This window comes from Monodelphis domestica, chromosome 3, assembly GCF_027887165.1.
Source record: "Monodelphis domestica isolate mMonDom1 chromosome 3, mMonDom1.pri, whole genome shotgun sequence".
NCBI lineage: Eukaryota > Metazoa > Chordata > Mammalia > Didelphimorphia > Didelphidae > Monodelphis > Monodelphis domestica.
Window position 1 is genome coordinate 343758402 of NC_077229.1, and position 19928 is coordinate 343778329.

Below are 19928 nucleotides of genomic sequence, written 5' to 3' on the forward strand. Positions count from 1 at the left end.
AAGTTCTAATTTTTAATTGACTGGTGAACTTTACTTTGAGAAAAACAATAATATCATACTATCTCCTCTTGGAACTGATATATCTGCATGGATTTTAAGTGTTTTCTAATAAATTAGGGATATATTTTAAAGGACTTATCGATAGCTATATCTGTATTAATAATCTCAGAATTATTTGCCAAAGAAAACAAGGGCAACTGGCTAAGATGATGGTATTAAATGATCTATTTTAAATTTAATCTTGAAGGATATAGAGAACGTGATGAAAAAGGTAGAACAAAGTACTGATTAAACCCCTTTGGATACATTCAGATATCCATAGATAAGAGCCTAATAATACAGGTTTTGGACATATTTTAGTAATGACTATAAATTCTCCAGTAGGATGGAGGCTTTCACATGGTTGTAAAGAAACTTTTAAATCATGTTTTTCCCACTTGAGGTCTCTGATAGTATCAAGAGACAAGACTCATTATATGTGTTGGGTCATCAAGGTCCTTCCTCTAACTCATAAACTATACTGTCCATTTTATCTACAACATGTGGGTAAAGTAGAAAACACAAATAGTATACAGAAAGTGAAGAATGAGTTCAGTTGTTTTTCAGTCATTTCTAACTCTTTATGACCACATTTGGGATTTTCTTGGCATACATACTGCAGTTGTTTGCCATTTCCTTCTCTAGCTCATTTTACAGATGAAGAAATTGCAGCAGAAAGGGTTAAGTGACTTGCCCAGGGTCACATAGTTTGTAAGTGAGTTACTGGTACTCTGGTCTAATTTTCTTCCTATAGCCCTGATGATTAACAGCATAATTCTTTCACCATATGAAATAAGTCCTGTGTATAGCTAGAACTAGGACCATCAGCAGACATACTTTTGCAGGTAGAACATCCTGCCTTTAGGACTCAGCATCTGAACCCCATACTTGAAATAGATGAGTAAGATCACTAAAAGAGTTTGTATAGTTGTTTGTATATACTCAGAGGAACTTGCTCTACAGGCCTGGGTAGGCCTGAGAATAAATTCTTAGGCTAAAACTTTATCTGACTCTTCTTTAAAAATGGTAACATAGTTCATTTATAGTCAAGTAAAAGGAAATGATGGAGGACCAGAGAAAAAGGTGTCCCTAAATCTCAAAATTTATATTCTCCACCCAACTTTTATGGGTTCCTCACAGAACCATCTTCAGGTCTTCAAGCTGCTTAAATCAGCTCTCTAACTAAAATCCCCACTCTGTATAATCTACCCTAACCTACTGGTCCTCAGATTAAATTGTAGACACAGTAAAAGTTCATCAGAGTAGAAAGAGGGTTTGAACTCTTGATGAGTTCATCACCTCCTTCAGGCATAGACAAGCAGCCAACAAGAAGTGATCTCCTAGCTGAACAGGAAAAAAGGATCCTCAACAGTCTTTGGCCCTCGATTTTATCCCTTCCCCAGCGTCTGAAACTGCTCTTTCTGTTCTGTGCATGTGACCAGATTTTCCTTTACAAATCCATGCCTTTGCTACTTCCTACTTGCTGTAGTAGAGGCTGGGGAGAGAGGGAGCTTGTTCGCTTGGTGACTTCCTTCAATGGATATATTTTCTTGGGGGCACTAGCAGCCTGGTTCTCATTTTCACTGCTACCTTCAGTTTCCTGAGGTGTATTCTCAGTTTTCCCATTGTCCTTGCCCATAACTAGATCTAGACCTTTTTCTTTGATTAGTTGTTCAAACACTGCCTTAATCATCTTATCTAAGTTGTTGTCAATGGCCATAACCTTCTCTGCCTTAAGGGGAACCATGAATCTGAAAACTTTCCTCACTTGGGTTAAAGTCTGTAACACAGCCATGAAGAGTACATATACTTGTGCCAGGACTTGCCAGAGAACTAATTCATTTTGAAAAGTAATTGTAACACAGTCATTATCAAGTTTCCTACATAATCCACACTCTCCACTACCATTTGGGTTATCCTGCTATATAGAATATGGTAAACCCCAAAACAGGCAATGGCTGCCCAAACCACCACACCAAAAATCACTTGTTTGAACATCTTTTGTCTATCTTTTCTTTCCTGCCTGTGGGATTGTTGGGTACAGTCAGACTAAGGGGTGCCACTTGAAATAAAATAATAGAAATAGAAGATATAAGCTGAAAGGAACTATTATTTGTTAAAATACAGAAGGAAACTGAGGGAAAACTACTACTGATTGAAATAGAGAGATAAACTGTGGGGAACTGTTTCTTCAGTAATGACTGCTGTTCTCTGGCTGGCTGTGACTAGAGAGAAAGCTTCTAATGGAACCTAAACCTGCTTATTTGTAATGGAGGAGGAATGAGAAATGCTGAAGGATGCCACACAGGAATACTGGTATAGGGAACTTGCCTACAAGGGAATGCTCTAGGGTCTGCTCTGGGGTTTGCCTATTGATCCCTACTGAATGGCTGATGGATCAATCTATTTCCTAATCTCCTTCCTCCCTCACTCCCTCCCTTAACCAACCCTCTCCTCCCTTGCTTCCCTCACCTCCCAATTCTTCTTGAAGCCTTTTGGCTCCTTCCCTCCCCACTTGAGTAAACTATAAAGATATTCTTTTCCTTTCCTTTTTCAAGTCAAGGGGTTTATTGGGATAACAGGAGGGGAAACTGAGGTAAGAGGGATGAGGATTTCCCTAATCTAAATGAGGTAAAATTGAGGGTTTGGGAAGTCACAAGTGTGACTCTTAGACAGTTAGGGAGATGGAGGACAACAGCCTTTTAAGAACTTCTTTCTTCTTCTTCTCAAAATTCAGCAAGGTCTCTCAGCTTCAGCCCCAGAGAAAAAACAAAGTTCAAAGTCTCTCAAATAGACCACCAACTCAAAAGCCAAGTTTTTCCTTCTTGTTAACTCCAATTGTCAAAAGTCAGAGAACAAAGTCCAAAAACCAAGTCAGCCCCACCAGGGTCTTTCAGCCAGGTTCAAACCTCTAGGGAAAAAGAGTGACTTCCAGGCCCCTCCCACTGTCAGCTCAAACTGCCCAGAGTCAGAGAGACAGAGACCAAGTCCAAAAGACAAGTCAGCCCCAATGTGGCCAGCAAACCTCCAACTGCCACTCCTGGGAACATTCCATTGGAATCTTTCCCCGACTGACAGCTAGAGCTAGGTCTCCAGCCCTGCATCTTCGTTCACAAGCTCTCTCTCTCCCCAGCCTCTACTACATTGCAAAGTCTTTTTTTCATTCAGTTCTCCCCTTTGTGAAGACTAAAACTTATTTTGATAAAAATTGTGTTGGTGTCTGCACACCAATAAACTTAATTCCCCTCATTGTATTCCTAGTCTAAATTCTTACCCCCAAATAACAAACTACTACACTTACTTACCTACTCCTATCTTAACTTTCCTATGCTAGGGATTTGAAGAAAGGAAAGGAAGGGAATGGAAAGGGATCACTAAGTTATTACAAATATCAAACAAAGTGCAAACATTTGCAGACACAAAAACAAACAAGAATTTCTGAATACAAATATAAATTGCAAAGTATAAAAACATTCAAAAAAATCCAAAAATCAAAATACAACTAGAAAACTTTTGCAAAACCAGTTTGTAACATAAAAATCCTATAATGCTAATAACTAAATCAATCTTATCTAAAAAAAACTATAGCAATATATAAAAATAGAAAAATTACAATAAACACAATGTAGCATAAGCTTTTACAAAAAACAATCTATATGACTAAAATATGTTTATGCAGAATGCATTTTTTAAAAAATTTCAAGCTAAACAATTAAAAACAAACTCATTCTATACTAAATCCTATGGCTAGTGCATAAAAGCAAAACTGTCTACAGAGAACTTTGAACTAAGCATTCTATCTTATGAACCTAAGGTTTTCAAATCATTTTAACTATGCACAGACCTTTTTATATAACCTGTACTTATATTTACATACTTCAGTGACAGGGAATCCCACTCCTATTATGGCCCTTAAATTTATGAACTGCTGACCAGGGCTATAACTAGGATTTCAGGGTTCAATAACTATGACCTAGTGGAGGAGGCGCTTTCTTCATCATGAGTCTTGAATTTCTATCAATGGGCATGAGGCTGACATTGACAGAAAAAGTTTCATAACTCCCAAACTAGTATCCATATCCAACTAATTTGCCTTGAAATTTGGCTTCTCACAATTTCCATTCATCATTCCTAATTCTATTCTCTGGAATCATTCTCCTTCAAGAAAACATCTGTTTTGCTTCTCTTTTTAGTCCTTCTAAACAATATATCTGCCAAACACACATTTTTTGCTGCTGATCTCAGATATTAGAAGAGACAAGAAGCATTAGGGAGTTTTGTCATGGAACTAGGAAAAGAAAGTTTAATAGTTTCAATGCTGATGTCCATTTCCATGTGATTTCCAGAGTTCTAAGAATAGGAAAGACATTTGTTATTCTCTTCTAAGACCAGATCAAGTTAAATTTAAATTACAGAATTATTGAAAATGTAATTAAATTGGCAAGGATAGAAATGCATGCATAAAGGAAGCATGTGGTTTTCCATATCTGGGCAACTAGGTAGCATAGTGGAGTGGCTAGACCTGAAGTCAGGAATACCCAAGTTCAAATCTCAGTTTCCTCATCTGTAAAATGAGCTGGAGAAAGAAGTGACAAACCACTCTAGTATCTTTGGCAAGAAAATTCCAAATGAAGTCACTAAGAGTCAAATGAGAGTGAAATGAGTGAACAACAACACATGGTTGCAGATAGTGATAGTCTTAGAGTTCAGAAGATGTAGATTCATATTTTGTCTTTGACACTTTTTTTAGATGTATGACTATGATTATCACCTAATCTTTTTCTTTTCTCATCTGTAAAATGAGATGTAGGAGTAAATGGTCACTAAGGTCTTTTAAACATATGTTTCTGTGAAGTTCTCAGAGACTCAGTTTCCTTATTTGTAAAACAAGGAAAATAATATCTGAAGTATATACTTTAGTGGGCTTCCCTGAAACTCCATAGGAAAAATAATTCAATTCGATATAGTGGGGTTAGTACTAGATATGAAGGTAAGAAGGTCAAGGTTCAAGTCCCACTTCTGATTCTTATATGATCCTGAGAATGTCAATTAAACTCAATTTCTAGAGTCAGACTACTTTTATTTACATATTACTTGCCATGTTATTTCAAATTAAATTTTTAATAATTCCAAAATCTTATTTTAACTGCAGATTTAATTTTGAATTGGTTGGGACACCCAGCAGAAGATGGAAACCCTCCTCAAACTTTTACTTCCCAGAATCTCTTCCTTATTCCAGGCAATTCTCAATCCAATTTAAGCTAGTCTGATATGGATGCCAATTCTTTTATCCTTTCTTTCTTGTATGACAATCCATTTTAAGGCTTAATAAGGAATCAGCAAGTGAAAAGGCAAAAAAGCATTCCTGCCTCAACTGTCTTTTATAAAACTAGATGAAGAAGTGGTTGAAAGTTAAGCAGTCATTTCTAAATTCTAGGTTACCGCATATTGTAATCCTTCCTTTTTAAATGATGAAAATGTGAGGAACTTCTTTATCTAAAGAAGCAGGATTAAGTAAGAATCATGAAATATTGAGCCTCGTTTTATTTGGCAATAATCAGTCTTGTCTCCCCTTCCTCAAATTATTTCCTTTAAATAATTTGTATGTAACATTTCTGGGAAATAAGCCAAATTAAAGCCTAGTACTCCAAACCATCCGTTATAAAATGCTTTTGGTCCTGTTTATTTATTCCTTCTGGCCTTAACTTCACTATCCATCTAGTCTGAAGAATGAGTCCATAAAAATAGAATGGACTCATATTAGAATAATCTGACAATCTTCAAGGTGTTTAGGCAGTAAAATCCAGGTTCCATATAGGGCTTAATGAGTAATCCACAAAAGAAATAAGCATGAGGGGTTCCTATGTAACAACTTATATCTAAACATATCCTTCGGGACAATTCTGTTAGAGAAAATTGCTATGGAATGTCAGAATTCATACTTCCTTGTTTCTATCAGATGTATATGAGATAGTAAGAAGAGCACTACTTCTGAGGTCAGAGAACCTTAATTCTTTCCTGCATGTCCAAGGGCAAATTACTTCATCTAAATTATCTAATTAATAAAATGAAGAGGTATAGAATAGATGCAGTCGGAGGTCTCTTCCATCTCTAGACTTGTGATTTTCATGAAGCCTGTGTTCTCTTTTATTCTTTCTGTGATAGATGTCTAATCCAAGAACTTGAATGACAGTCTGGAAAGTTCAGAGGTGTCTCATCCACAATGGGGAAGAGGCTCAAGAGGATTAGAATCCAGAAGGAGGAGGAGATTCTAAGAGTGGGAACCATTGGTCTCTCTCTCTGTCTCTGTCTCTGTCTCTGTCTGTCTGTCTCTCTCTCTCTCTCTGTCTCTCTCTACACAGCAAAGAGGAAAGTCTTGTTTGAGACTAGACCCTGAGCACTAGATTAAATCTCTCCTTGAACCTGATCACCATCCCCCCCCCCAAAGATGCCAGCAAGAAGTAGCAGAAATCTGAGAAGAGAAGAAGCAGCCCTAACAAGACCTCTCACAGCTCCTTAACACCCTGGGTCTGGACATTGCTCTGCATGACAACCTGAACCTCTCAGAGGCCAGTCTGTCAAGTCTGGGTCTCTCAACTTTGGAGTGAGGGAAGGAAGATTTAGACAGACAGGGACTTCCTTTCCCCTCCTTCCTCTAGACTGTAACCTTTCAGACATCTTCCTGTTTTACCCTTGACAATAATTGTTTAGAATAAAGATTATCATCTATTCTCAAATGACTTCATTGTGAGTGAAGGAAATAGAGTGGAAGAGAGAGAGAGAGAGAGAGAGAGAGAGAGAGAGAGAGAGAGAGAGAGAGAGAGAGAGAGAGAGTTGATTTCTCTCTCTTTCCCCAAGGGAAGAAGTTAATCTACGAGAACAGTTAATAGAGGGGAGTAAAAAGCAGGATTAGTGAGGAGACATATTTGGAGAGTACTGAAGGGGGAATAATCCATCTTATCCTCCTTCTACCTTATTTGGCATATATCATCAACTCCTTCTGTCCTTTGTCCTAAACTGGGGGGGGGGGGAGAGATTACATTATTTCTCCTTTCCTCCATAACACCCAAACCAACACTCTAATACATTTCATTTATAAACATAATGTTTCTTTGTAGAGCATTAGGCCCAACACCTTCAACTAGACATTGTAGTTCAAAGAGCAAACTGTTAAATTTAATCCTAGAGAATATATCAGATGAATAGGAAAAAGATTTAATGAATACACCATTTTTGTGAGCAGCACAGAACCTCAGAATATTTGTTGTTCAGTTGTTTCAGGCATGTCTAACTCTTTGTGACCTTATTTGGAATTTTCTTGGCAAAGATATTGGAGTAATTTGATATTTCCTTCTCTCCTTCATTTTATAGATGAAGAAACTGAAGCAAACAAGGTTAAGTGACTTGCCCAGGGTCACACAACTAATAAATGTCTTGGGCCAGATTTGAATGCAGGAAGATGAGTCTTCCTGACTAGACTCAGTACTATGTCCACTATACCACCTAGCTGTCTTCCTCGCTGTCTTCCTCAGAGTATTGCAGAGCATAGCATGGTCAAGAGCATCCCAGGTGTTTATCAGTGCAACCTGAGTGCATATCTAACCAGTACTAAAAAAGGAAGTGTCCTCTAATAGTTGAACATAAACAAAATGAGCCAGAGTCCCATAGGGATGATTAGGAAGAAGATGCTATAAAGCTATTTGCAGGAGATTCCTCAGTGTCCTTTTTTTTTAAAAAAACAAATTCTTTGTAACCTTCCATTTCTTTAGGAAGAATTTCAGTTGGCACCAGCCTAGCTTTCCCCTAGCTTTTCTTCCCTTATTAGGTACTTCAAGGGAATGCTGAAAAGGGACCATTCCGAGGTAAAATTGCCTGTTGAAGGCTTATTAGAAAGTAATCTGTCTGGTTTGTGAAAGCATTCCAAAAATTAGGAAACATAAGGAGAGTGCCACCTTCAATCAAAATTGCATTTGAAGAGTGTAAACCCTTGGCACATGTGAATAACATGACAAGAAATGTTTCTTTAGGTCTGTAACAATTCATTTTTGTGGGATGTTACCTGGATCTATGAAGAACACACACACACACACACACACACACACACACACACACACACACACTGGTTTTCAGATGAGCTAATAGAGATTTCTTTCAACTCAGATAAGAAGACCTAGGCTCCAGTTCATCCCTACTTTGACAGGATATTGTTTTATGACCATGGATAAGTCACTTAATTCCTCTAAATTTTAATTTGGTCATTGGTACAATTGGTACAAAAAGGTCAACAGCCTCCAAGAGAAATCTAGATCTTCTATCTCTAACAATTTATGACTCTGTGTGAGGCATGAGTGGCATCATCTCTCTGTATGTATATATGCAAACCTGTGTTTCCTACTCTATATCTTGATCAAGTCACACCTTGGCCATCTTGTGGCTAACCTGCTATGTAGTAGTTACCAGTTTTCCTGCTGCCATTACCTGGCTCTAAACCTATTCCTCTATCCCACACTTCAACTAGGTATTATCTTGCCATATAGCTTTTCTTCCCTCCTAGTCTCCTACCTCATCCTCCAGGAATAGTAACCAAAACACTTATTACTTCTAGAAAAGGAACATGTCCATTGACCACTATGGCTTTATTAACCATCCCTATGAATTTCTCATGTCAAAACACTAGACACATCTCCCCTATATATGTTGTCCCCCATTGGAATATAAACTCCTTGAGGGCAGGGATTCTCTTTTGTGTTTGTATCCCAGAGTTTAGCCCAGCATTTAGGCACACAGTAAGCCTGTAAAAAATATTTTTTTCTTCAATCATTCATCCCATTCTATAAAATGGAGATAATAATGCCTATTCTATATATTTTCAATGGGTTGTTTTGCCTTTCAAATAAGATAATGTATGTGGGGGCAGCTGGGTGGCTCAGTGGATTGAGAGTCAGGCCTAGAGATGGAAGGTTCTAGGTTCAAATCTGGCCTCAGACACTTCCTAGCTATGTGACTCTGGGCAAGTCACTTAACCCCCATTGCCTAGCCCTTACCACTCTTCTGCCTTGGAACCAAAAACCAGGATTGATTCCAAGACAGAAGGTAAGGGTTTAAAAAAAAAAGATAAAGCACTTTGAAGACCTGACACAATATTTAAATATCTGTTATTATTGGGGTATCAGGAGAGAAATGTTGATGTTTTCATTTGGAAATTATCTCACAGATGCCATTTGTATAAAAGGATAATAACAAAAAGGTCATCTCTTTAACACATACTAGAGCTTTCTACCTGCACACTCTACTCACTGGTATACATGTTTTGCAGTGTCCCCTTTCTCCCTCTGTCCTTAAGGCAAGGATTGTTGCACTCTTATCTTTATAGCCCAAGTATCTACCAAATGCCATGCATATAGCAGGCATCTAGTCCATATTTATTGAATTTCAATTTCCACTCTCCTATCTGACGTAAATCATTCTTTAGCTCTGATAGCAACAGAGAAGAAACAGATTTTGAGAGCCCTTTCTAGGCACTAATCTATCTATCTGATTCATTTCAACAGAAGATGCACAACTTTGGGACAAAAATAAATATAGAAATAAGTATGTCTGAAATTTCTTGACTAATTGGCAAACAAATTGTAATTAGGAAAGACTCTCAAATTATATTTCTGAACAGTAATTTTATTGGGAAGGTGTGATAGAGTAAATAAGCCATGATTTTAATATTTGCCATTCTTTACTTAATTGACATTTTCAAGAGGTTGGAACACTGCACTTGCCCATGAAAATAATGTTTCCATTGGATTTGTTGTTGATAATGAATATGAATGGATGGTCAACAGTGAACTCTTCTTCTGGCATCAACATGGCAAATGTTGCAATGCCTGCAGTGGCAGCTGCTGCCTCCGTGCCCTCTTCATTCACTTCCACAACTGCCTTGTGGACAATCTTGGATATGAAGAGATCCTTGGTTCCTGACATTCCAGATAGATCAGCCTTACTCCTGTTGAAGAGATCATCCAGACCCATTTGTGCTAAATCTGAGTCGAGGTTATAAGAATTTTCCATCTTGAATCTGGGCAGGCGTACATGAACATCAATGGTACTCATATTTTTAGGATTTGTCCATTCTGTGAACTTTTCCATACTGAGATGCTTTTCAATCTGGAATTAGAAAGATGGGGAGAGGATAATACCCTGACAATAAATTTCATTAATTATTGAGATAGATGAACTGACAAAATGATTACAGTTATTATTTATATGAATGGATGGGTCAAAGAAGCTTCATTATTCTTTTTCATCCTCTTCTACCACACAAAACTGATTGCTTTCTAAGGACCACAATCTTATCCAATAAGTTGACTACTGATGACAGAACTGAGAAGAATTTCCATGTAACTAACAAACAGTCCAACCAAAAGGAACTTGGGCATGTGATCTAGTCAAATATTTCCTGAGCTGTTACTATGTCTAAATTCCTGTACTTGTAGTTACAAAGCCTATGTTCATAGAATCACAGTACTTCAAGTTAGATGGCTCCTTAGGAGATCATCCAGTCCAAAACCTCATTTTAAAATAAGAAAATGGAATGCTAAACTATAAACTACTTCTTGAGTGTATCAATTGCCTGACTTGTAAGAAAATATTGCTACTTTAAGGTAGAAATGATTTTACCTTTCTGGATTTTTCTTTATATTCCTAGTGCTGAGCATTGTCTATGGCACAGAGTAAATGCTTAAGAAATACTTACTGATTTCTTATTCAAGAATGTACAATAACTGGGAGAAAAATTATGAGTGAACCTAGGCTCCGTGGAGCAAAATCCAGGGATCTTTTTATACCAGAATCCATGCCTATTTGTAGAGGAGTAAACTTTTTAAAACTTTTAAAACTTTTATTTTATTTTTAAAAATTTCTTCATGGTTACATGATTCTTGTTGCCTCCTTCCCCTTTTCCCTCCCCCTTCCCAGGGTTAACAAGCAATTCCACAGGGTTTTACATGTATTATCACTCAAATCCTATTTCCATATTATTCATTTTTATAAGAGGGTAATCTTTTAAAACCACAACTCCAAGTCATATATCCATATAAACAAGTGATAGTATTCCTTCTTATAAGTCTCTCAGAATTGTCTCTCTCAGCATGAAACTCTAATAAAAATTTCAAAATTAATGAAATGAATTGAAAAAATTTGCTTTTGGCTATTTTTAAAAGTATAAAGCTAATATGTCACCTTAATAGTAAACCTGTATGGGCCAGATAGGTGGCTCAGTGGGATTGAGAGCCAAGTCTACTTGGGAGGTCATGGATTCAAATCTATCCTCAGATACTTCCTACCTGTGTGATCTTGAACAAGTCACTTAATTCATATGTTATTTTTTATGTTTCTCCATTGCCTAGCCTTTACCTCTCTTCTGCCTCAGAAACAATACATGGAATTGATTCTAAGATGGAATATGAGTTTAAAAAAAATTAAACCTGTAAGCACAACTCAAAAACATGAATGAAGGACACTTTCTATAGGAGAAGCATCTCTTACTGGGGAGCTCCAATAGTAATATATAAAGAGAGTTATGCTAAGAATATTTTTATTATTTTAGTTATAGCATAAAATCTGCATTTTCCCCCACAATCTGGAGTATATTATAATTTTAAGAAATCAGTGTGCCCAAAGAAAGACTATAATGTATCCCAAGTATATAAGGTACCTTTTCCAGGCCAGTAGAATCATCCTCAATATCATCTGGCAGCAGAATGGTCATACTCAGTTCCTTGCCCTTGTAAGGAAGTTCTAATACTCGACACTTAAGATCTTCAATATAACCAAAGGGAAGCTTCTTTTTCAGATACATCATTTTCACTGTTTTTTTCTCTCTCTGAACATTTAGAAACATATAAAAAAGATAACGCAGAATAATATATGAAGAATTTTTTTTCAAACACACACATGCCATTCTTTGTATCCCAACTTTTCCCCCTCACCTTGTTTAGTCTAAATGGTGCATCAGTAGTAAAAGTCTCATCAAATTTATACTCCCAATTTCCTTTGAAATAGATGGCATTCACCAGCACAAGTTTAGTCAGGTTATCTACCATGCCTGAAGCCAATAGTTCTGGAATTTTACCTGAAAAGCATGAGATAATTTATTAACTCATATATAATAGCACTGAATCTGAATGATTCAAAACTGCAATTTAACTGAATTATGCAACACCTTAATCTTAACATGCGAGGACAGTCATAGAGAAGACTAAGTTCAAAGAGTCATGTCTAAAATGCTTACACACTAAATCAGATAATGATCTGTTCAGCCAAGTATGATACATGAGCATCAAAGAAAGGAAGTGGAATCTAAGACAAATCCATAGTCAACAGGATAGAGCAAGCAAGTACCTCTGTATGAAACGGAATATTCAGAATCCGAAAGGATTTTTTTCTCACCTTCAAAAGGCAAATTATTTTTCTTTCTATTCAAGCAAAGTCTATAGCCAGAGAGTGATGGTAATTCTTGTGAAATCTTATGGTATAATTTCATTTATAAGACCACATTATAATAGAATTAGAACTCAAAGGGACCTTATAGGATATTGAATCCTCCTCCCTTATTTTACAGATGAGAATACTGAGGTCCAAAGGAAGTTAAGTAAATTGCTAAGTGTCTGAGGTAAGATTTCAAACCAAGTCTTCTTGATTCCAGCTCCAGTTCTATCACTAGAAATGATCAAGGCAGACAAACCCATTGCAGATTTCATGGAGATGCCAAAGGCTCTTCCTAAGAAAGCTGAGAAATGAATTTTGTCCTCTTCTGTTTAATAGGCATCAGTTGAGGAACAGAGATAGGAGGCTTAGGATGGAGAATGTTAGTAAAATGGTTAACAGAGAAGAAAGAATATTTGTGTATATACCATAGATTTGTATATACAGTGTATACAAATAGATTTTGTTCTTTTTTCTATACCTGGCATTCTTACCTTCTGTTTGCTCTTTGACCCATTTGTTAATTTCCTGTCTTGCATCTTCTGAAGCATGCTGAAAGTCAGCAGTGGCCAACTCAGCACCATAGAATTTCCGAGTAGAATCCAAGAATTCCTACAAAAGAGAAAAATAAAATATAGGAGTTAGAATAATTGTCAAAAATCCTTCAAAGATAGAGGAAACAACAGAGAACCTTATTCTCCCAGGCCAATAATCTGACACAGGTAACTCTTGTGCTTTTCTATGGACTTACATACAATTCGCCAAAATCACAGGAATTTTTCATAAAGAACTTATTGCTAACAGCTTTTCACAGTGAAAATTATGAAGAGAATTTACATTCAATTAATCTGCCTCAGAGAATATTGAAAATGGCTTGGGCCAAATATCTTAGTAAATGTTCTTCTATTTTAAAAATCTTAGAATTTAATTCCTATTAAAAGGATTGATTTCAATTGTTTGATATCAATATAATTTCAATTTATAATATTTATTTATAGTTCTTCACAGTAATTATCACATTTATTAAAGTGTGAAAATCAAAATGATATTCCTTGTTGAGGTCATTCATTAGTTCCATAGATTTTATGATATTTCAGAACAAGGACTATGTCAGTTATATATATATATATATATATATATATATATATATATATATATATATATATATATATATATGTGTGTGTGTGTATGGATATAGTGACATACATATATGTATATAAATACTTATGTTTACACATATATCCATGGATATAGGTATGTCCATGGATTTATGTGTATGCATGAACATGGTGTCCCAAAAATCTTAGTGTAATTTTAAACAAAATAATACACTATAACTTGAAAAATATAGAAACTATAAACTTACCAAAAAATTAGAAAATTTAATAAACGTGGAAAATGTGTCCATTTCTTATTAAAATTCAGCATAACCTCCAACCTGTGCTATGAATTACTTTAGTTGATTTTTGAACTTTGTAAAAAAAAAAAACTTTTATCAGTTGCTGCTCCTTCACTGAAAGGATTACATTTGGAATCCTAGTCTAGGAGATCATCCAAGGAATAAGGTCTTGATGCACACAGCAGTTTTGATGTGACCTCAATGAAACAATCTGCTGGCGATAGATCCAATATGGTCAAGCAAGAGAACCTCCTCTACCAAGTGACTGATTTCAAAGTATTATCCTGAAATAGTCCTATGTGCAATGCATAATAATGTGGTTTTTCATCTTTTGAAAATTAAAAATTTATGATTCAAAATTCACAAAACTAAGGTATAAGAAATTGAAATAATGAAGCTTCCAAATTCTTTATGTAATATATACACACATATATGTGTATACACAGACATACATACCCCTTTCTATCCTCAATTACCTTAATCACAACGTATCACACAGAGTAGGCTCTCAATAAAATTTTCTTCGTTGGATAGTAATACTAATCTAGTTTGGTGCTCTCTAATGAACATCTAGTTTAGGAAATATTGGAGGGAAACGAGAGGTTTTTTCTGTATATGCTTCCCCAAAACATACTTACTGGAAGGAAATTGTATGTCTTCTCTCCAAATAATCGGTTAGCAAGTTTCAGGATGTAACAAGCTCCATGTTTGTTTATACTAGTGTTTAAGTTCTGAAATCTTGAGTGAACTTCATCAACTTCATCAAAATGAAAGGTCTAAATTATTTGGGGAAAAAATATTTTATGAATAGGAAGATACTGCTTTGTTTCTACCAACTTAATTTACTCTATTTTTGTTATTAATAATTTCTGGAACTTCATTTTATACATTTTTATAGTATATCAAACATAAAGGTATGAAAAATTATAGTGACACAGATATGAAATATAATAATTATACCATAGAATGTTTTTCTAAATTGCCATACAAGTGAGTATAAAATATTTAATACATTATTATTTTTCTTTGCCTTTTCTTTGCAGGATCACATAATTAAATAAATGAAACCAGAATTCTTTACTATTCATATGCAAACAATTTTTACTCTCCTTACTGTGGTTAAGTATCAGACTTTTTCTTAATACTTTAAATGTTATATGTGTACATATATATGTATATATGGTATTATGTACAACTATTTTTGCTGTGAAATTATATAGTTAACTAGGAATAATGAGATATTATCATATGTTTAATTGAAATATATTGAATATAATAATTTCTTCCTCTCATTACTCTGATATTATTAGTAACTAATTTTTTCATATATCAATATATTAAAATAGCATTCAAGCTTTAACATGCAAGCACTTGCTATTTCTATCAAAAGAAAGTAGATGATTTTATGACTGGGCTGATTCATTGACTATAAAATACAATAAACCTAACTATACCACAGTACAAAGTATATGTTTTTCATAAGGAGTTGGACATGGGAGGTTACAATAAATAACTCACAGTCATTTAATTTCTTTTTTTTTTTAAAGAAAGGAAATAAATGGTGGAGGCTGGGTGGCTCAGTAGATTCAGAGCCAGGCCTAGAGATGGAAGATCCTAGGTTCAAATCTGACCTCAGACACTTCCTAGTTGTGTGACCCTGTGCAAGTCACTTAACCCCCATTGCCTAACCCTTATCACTCTTCTGCCTTGGAGCCATACACAGTATTGACTCCAAGATGGAGGGTAAGGGTTTATTTAAAAAGAAAGAAAGAAAGGAAATAACTAAATCTCAAACCAGATATTCCCTAAGCTGTAGTAGGATGTAGCTATCTATACATATATACATAGGTCATATGTATATGTATGTATATTGTTTGAATATAATTTGACTGGTAGCTGCAACTCCTAATGTGGAAGCTTCCTAAATTTCTATATATTCTCAGAAAGGCAATTATTTTCTAACTTATAACCTTAGAGAGTTACCTGAAGCAATGAGAGATTTAGTGATTTTCCCAATGTTACATAGTCAATATTTTTGAAATAGAGCTTGAATCCAGGTCTTTTTGACTCTAAAGACAGCCCTTTAGCTACTGTGCGAAATTTCCTCCATTAAAATAAAAGTTTGTAACATATAAAGAGAAAATGTACTATTTTTAAAATGATCAGTTAAAGTGAGGGCAGGATGCTTTTGAATAAGTAATATCTTTGACTCATAAACTTCTTCCCAAACTGAGCTTATGGGTCTATTAGGGTTATTTCCAAGAACCCAAGATGCAAACAAAAAAAATGTCAGGTCATTAATGGTTCCTTTCCTGGCAAGCAACTGGTACTTGTCTTTTATTTTCCCAATTGAATAATCTATTGTCCTTCCTAAGTCTTCATAAAAGAGAAAGCTCATATGTAGTTGTATCTTTTTCATAAAGGAAAAAATATAGTAAAATTATTTATGGCTTAGTATGTTGTATTATAAATGAGATGTTTCTGCTTTGGTAGTGGTGATATTAGTAATAGCAATCATACTATGGGAGTGGTAGCAATGTATATTTACACTTTTATATGGTACATTATAGTTACAAAATATTTTATATAAATTAATTTGAACCACAGAACAAAGCTGAGGCTGGTAATCTAAATATTAATTTACCATTTTATATATAAGTGGTTAGATGATTTTTATGACTCATTGTGGTTAGATGACTTTCCCAAAGTTATACAGCTAACATGGACTTGGACCTAGGTTTCCTAATTCCAAATTCAGTGATCATTCTGGAGAAATCATACTGGAGAAGAGTGCTATCAAAGAGAAGTTTGAGAACATCATCACCTCATAGAACAGGAGAAATCTCACAAAGTTGCTAGTTCTTTCCCGGAACTTTGGGCAGACCAATACTCAAATCATCCCAGGAAATTAGTTGGTTACCATTTTTAAGAAAATTCTCCAGAGGAAAGTCTTCATCACTTTCATCTTGGTAGAATGATTTTCATTTCTTGCCATATTGGTGGCGTGAAAGCTCTTTCTATTGTCTATCCTAAATCATAGAGATTTGCTCATTTGTAAATATGTAAGAATGCTTGATAGATCCTACTGCATAAGATGTATACTCTAACAATGTACATGACCACATGACCTCAAGCAAAGCAGCAGTAGAAGCCCATCTCATGTCAATAGATTTCTGCTAGTGGGAAATGATTGAGAAATATAAATTAACTACATCTTTGGAGGGGCTGCTTTTTCAATAAATTTGATGACACGAGTTATATATATGAAAATATTTAACTTTTAACAACCCACTGAAGCCCAGAAAATTAGTATTAAGTACTACAAACAGCAATATGCTGTCATATTAATAGAAAACTGGATCTCAAACACATTATAATGTAGCAATCATCAAAATAATCTGATACTGGCTAAGATAAAGAGTAGTAGATCAATGGAATAGATTAGGCACTCAGCACAAAGTAATTAATGGCCATAGTTATGTAGTGTCTGACAAACATATTAATAGGATAGATTTTTTCCTGACCTTTGACAACTGTGCTGCAGTATTACCTCTGGCTCCCACAAGAACCATGGCCAGAGCTGTTGAAATGCTCAATGGAGAGATAAAGATATTTTCTGTTGCATGAATTTCACTCATTTTCTTGAAGAGGTCAATAGCAAAGTGGATGTTCGCTACAGTCAGCCGCTCCATGGTTGAACACTACAACAAAAAATAACATTCTTTGACACGTCTCAGGGTCATACCAACCAACCTGATGTTAGCATTTTTCATAATCTTTAGCCTGTTCTGACTGAACTGTAGAACCTTGGAATCACACTTGAAGGGAGCGAGAAAATCAAACCCTTTTAGGTCTTTCTGTCTTTTTCTTCATATATAAGGTGGAAACTGGGGAAGAGCAATCCAAGATTAATGTTCAGTAGTAACACAATATCTGGCTCTACTTTTCTAAAGATGTTACAATATTCATTTCTCCAGTTGGATTGGATGTACACTGGTAGAAAGATCTGTAATATCTTTACCAGAAATGTTGTCAATGAAATGTCACATATATTGTAGTTGTCAGTGTAAGATCCATGAAGTTAGGGGCCATGCTTTCACTATTCAATTAAGATTGCATTTATAAAGCATTTATTATGTGCAGATCACTCTGCTAGGTGCTAGGGATAAGGAACTCCCAGGTGAGGAAACTCTCTTCCAAAACAAATCTTCTCTACAACTTAGAGAGTTACTGAACACCCTGAAAGGTTAATAATAATAACAATGAGTAGTAGTGGTATTGTATTAATATAACACTTAAGGTTTACAAAGCTCTTTACATATAATAACTTGTTTGATCCTCACAACAGCCTTGGAAAGTAAATGCTAAAATCATCTTCTTTATACAGTTGAAGAAATTGAAGCAATTAAGGATTAAAAGACTTGTCCAAGATCACAGATCTAATAGATGCTTGAGAACTAGTTTGCACTAGGGTCTGCCAGTGTCCCAAAGTCAGAATGTCAAAGGCAAAACAAAACCAAGGTTTCAGCAGATTTGGAACTCTCAAAGTGCCTTTTATGAAGCCCTCACATGATAGGTGATCTCAAATGTTTTTTGAACTGTCATTACACTTGACAGTCCTTAAACAGAGCACAAGATTAATTTCTTTTTTAAAAAAAATGTAGTCATTTTATCATTTAACGAAAATACATCGTTTGACAAACAAAACCCTTACACAAATATCACTAGCAATCAAAATAAATCCTGCCATTGGCCATGCCCTATTCCCCACCCCCAAAAAAGTATTAGATTAATTTCTCAAGACTAACATTTGGGAGGAAAGTACTTTAAGACTCTACATTTACACATAATACATTTGCTTCAACTTCTCCTGGGGAGGGGGGCGGGGATGAAGATTTGAATTCGAAAACCTAAAACTGATTCCTATAGACTCCAAAGTAAGCCTGCGAAGAGGTATAGAGAGAGGGAAAGAAGAACGAATTTAGTTGGTAAAGAGTTTGGGGACCCCGGTCTCTTCCAGTTATTGCCCTCAGCTCCTTCCCACACCAGACAGCCGAAGATCCTATACTTAGCGACTAAACCCTATGATCTACAACTTCATTTTCTTCATGGGGGGTGGGGGGTGGGGGTACAGCAGTTTCCGAGGTTTCCTTCCTTCCCCTTCTTTCCCAGGCCAGGAGAGAGAACCTCTTGCGTTTCAGTGTGTTCCTGGAGTTCTGGAGTTTCACTTCTTCCTTACTAGGGAACCAGTCTCTGGCTTAATTCCCTGCCTGAAAGAGGTTTCCCGGCTCACCCGGGCTGTGGGCCAGAGGTAGGAGGGGTCACGGCCCAGTCCTGAGAATCCCGGAATTGCAGCTCGAGAATAGGGAGGGGTACTGAGAGGGTAGTGGGGACCATGAAGAAGGAACCTCCTCCAAGCTCACATGTTCTGGCTTCTGCCTTCCTTGCCAATCATGCCTAGGAAGCTCTACCCCGCTGCACTTTCGGTGAGCCAATGTTAGCGGGAAGTTCTTTCTGGAACTGTGGTAGGGGTACCGCGCGCGCACACACACACATTCTGTCTCTCTCTCTGTCTGTCTGTCTGTCTGTCTGTCTGTCTGTCTCTCTCTCTCTCTCTCTCTCTCTGTCTGTCTTTCTCTTTCTCTTTCCCCCTCCCTCCCTTTTTTCCTATTGTCTTAGCCCCTGAAGGGATGCTCTTACCGGATCAGGGTCTGGGTACAGGAAACTGAACTGTGAACCTTTCCCTCGAGGAAATCAGCTGTCAAACTCAGCCAGCCCAAAATCCGGTGCCTTCTATACTCAGGAAAGTTTAACCAGAAGGGGAGGAGCAAAAGCTACTAGTCTGGGGGCGGAAGTCCACCAGGGGTGGAGAAATTGGGTGTGTTCTCCCTGTGAAAGGTAAGGCAAAGTACCGCAGCTTGCAATGAATAGGGCCACTTTTCTCCTTTTCCTTCCCCCTTTTAATCGATATCCTTGATTTCTTTTTTTGCCATTTCTTGGTATAATCAGCAGTTTA

At 36.2% G+C, this 19928-nt stretch overlaps 1 protein-coding gene across 1 annotated transcript; it reads right to left on the bottom strand.

The window, feature by feature from the left end:
• Positions 1-9690: 9690 nt before the first annotated feature.
• LOC100025159 (leukocyte elastase inhibitor) lies at positions 9691-19744 on the bottom strand. The gene is made up of 7 exons (XM_001376154.4): positions 19613-19744; positions 17437-17613; positions 14551-14688; positions 13008-13125; positions 12018-12160; positions 11744-11911; positions 9691-10194 (listed from the first exon to the last, which is right to left on the bottom strand). The coding sequence occupies exons 2-7, from the start codon at positions 17602-17604 to the stop codon at positions 9784-9786; spliced, it is 1146 nt and encodes a 381-aa protein (XP_001376191.2). The 5' UTR covers positions 17605-17613; positions 19613-19744; the 3' UTR covers positions 9691-9783.
• Positions 19745-19928: the final 184 nt, after the last annotated feature.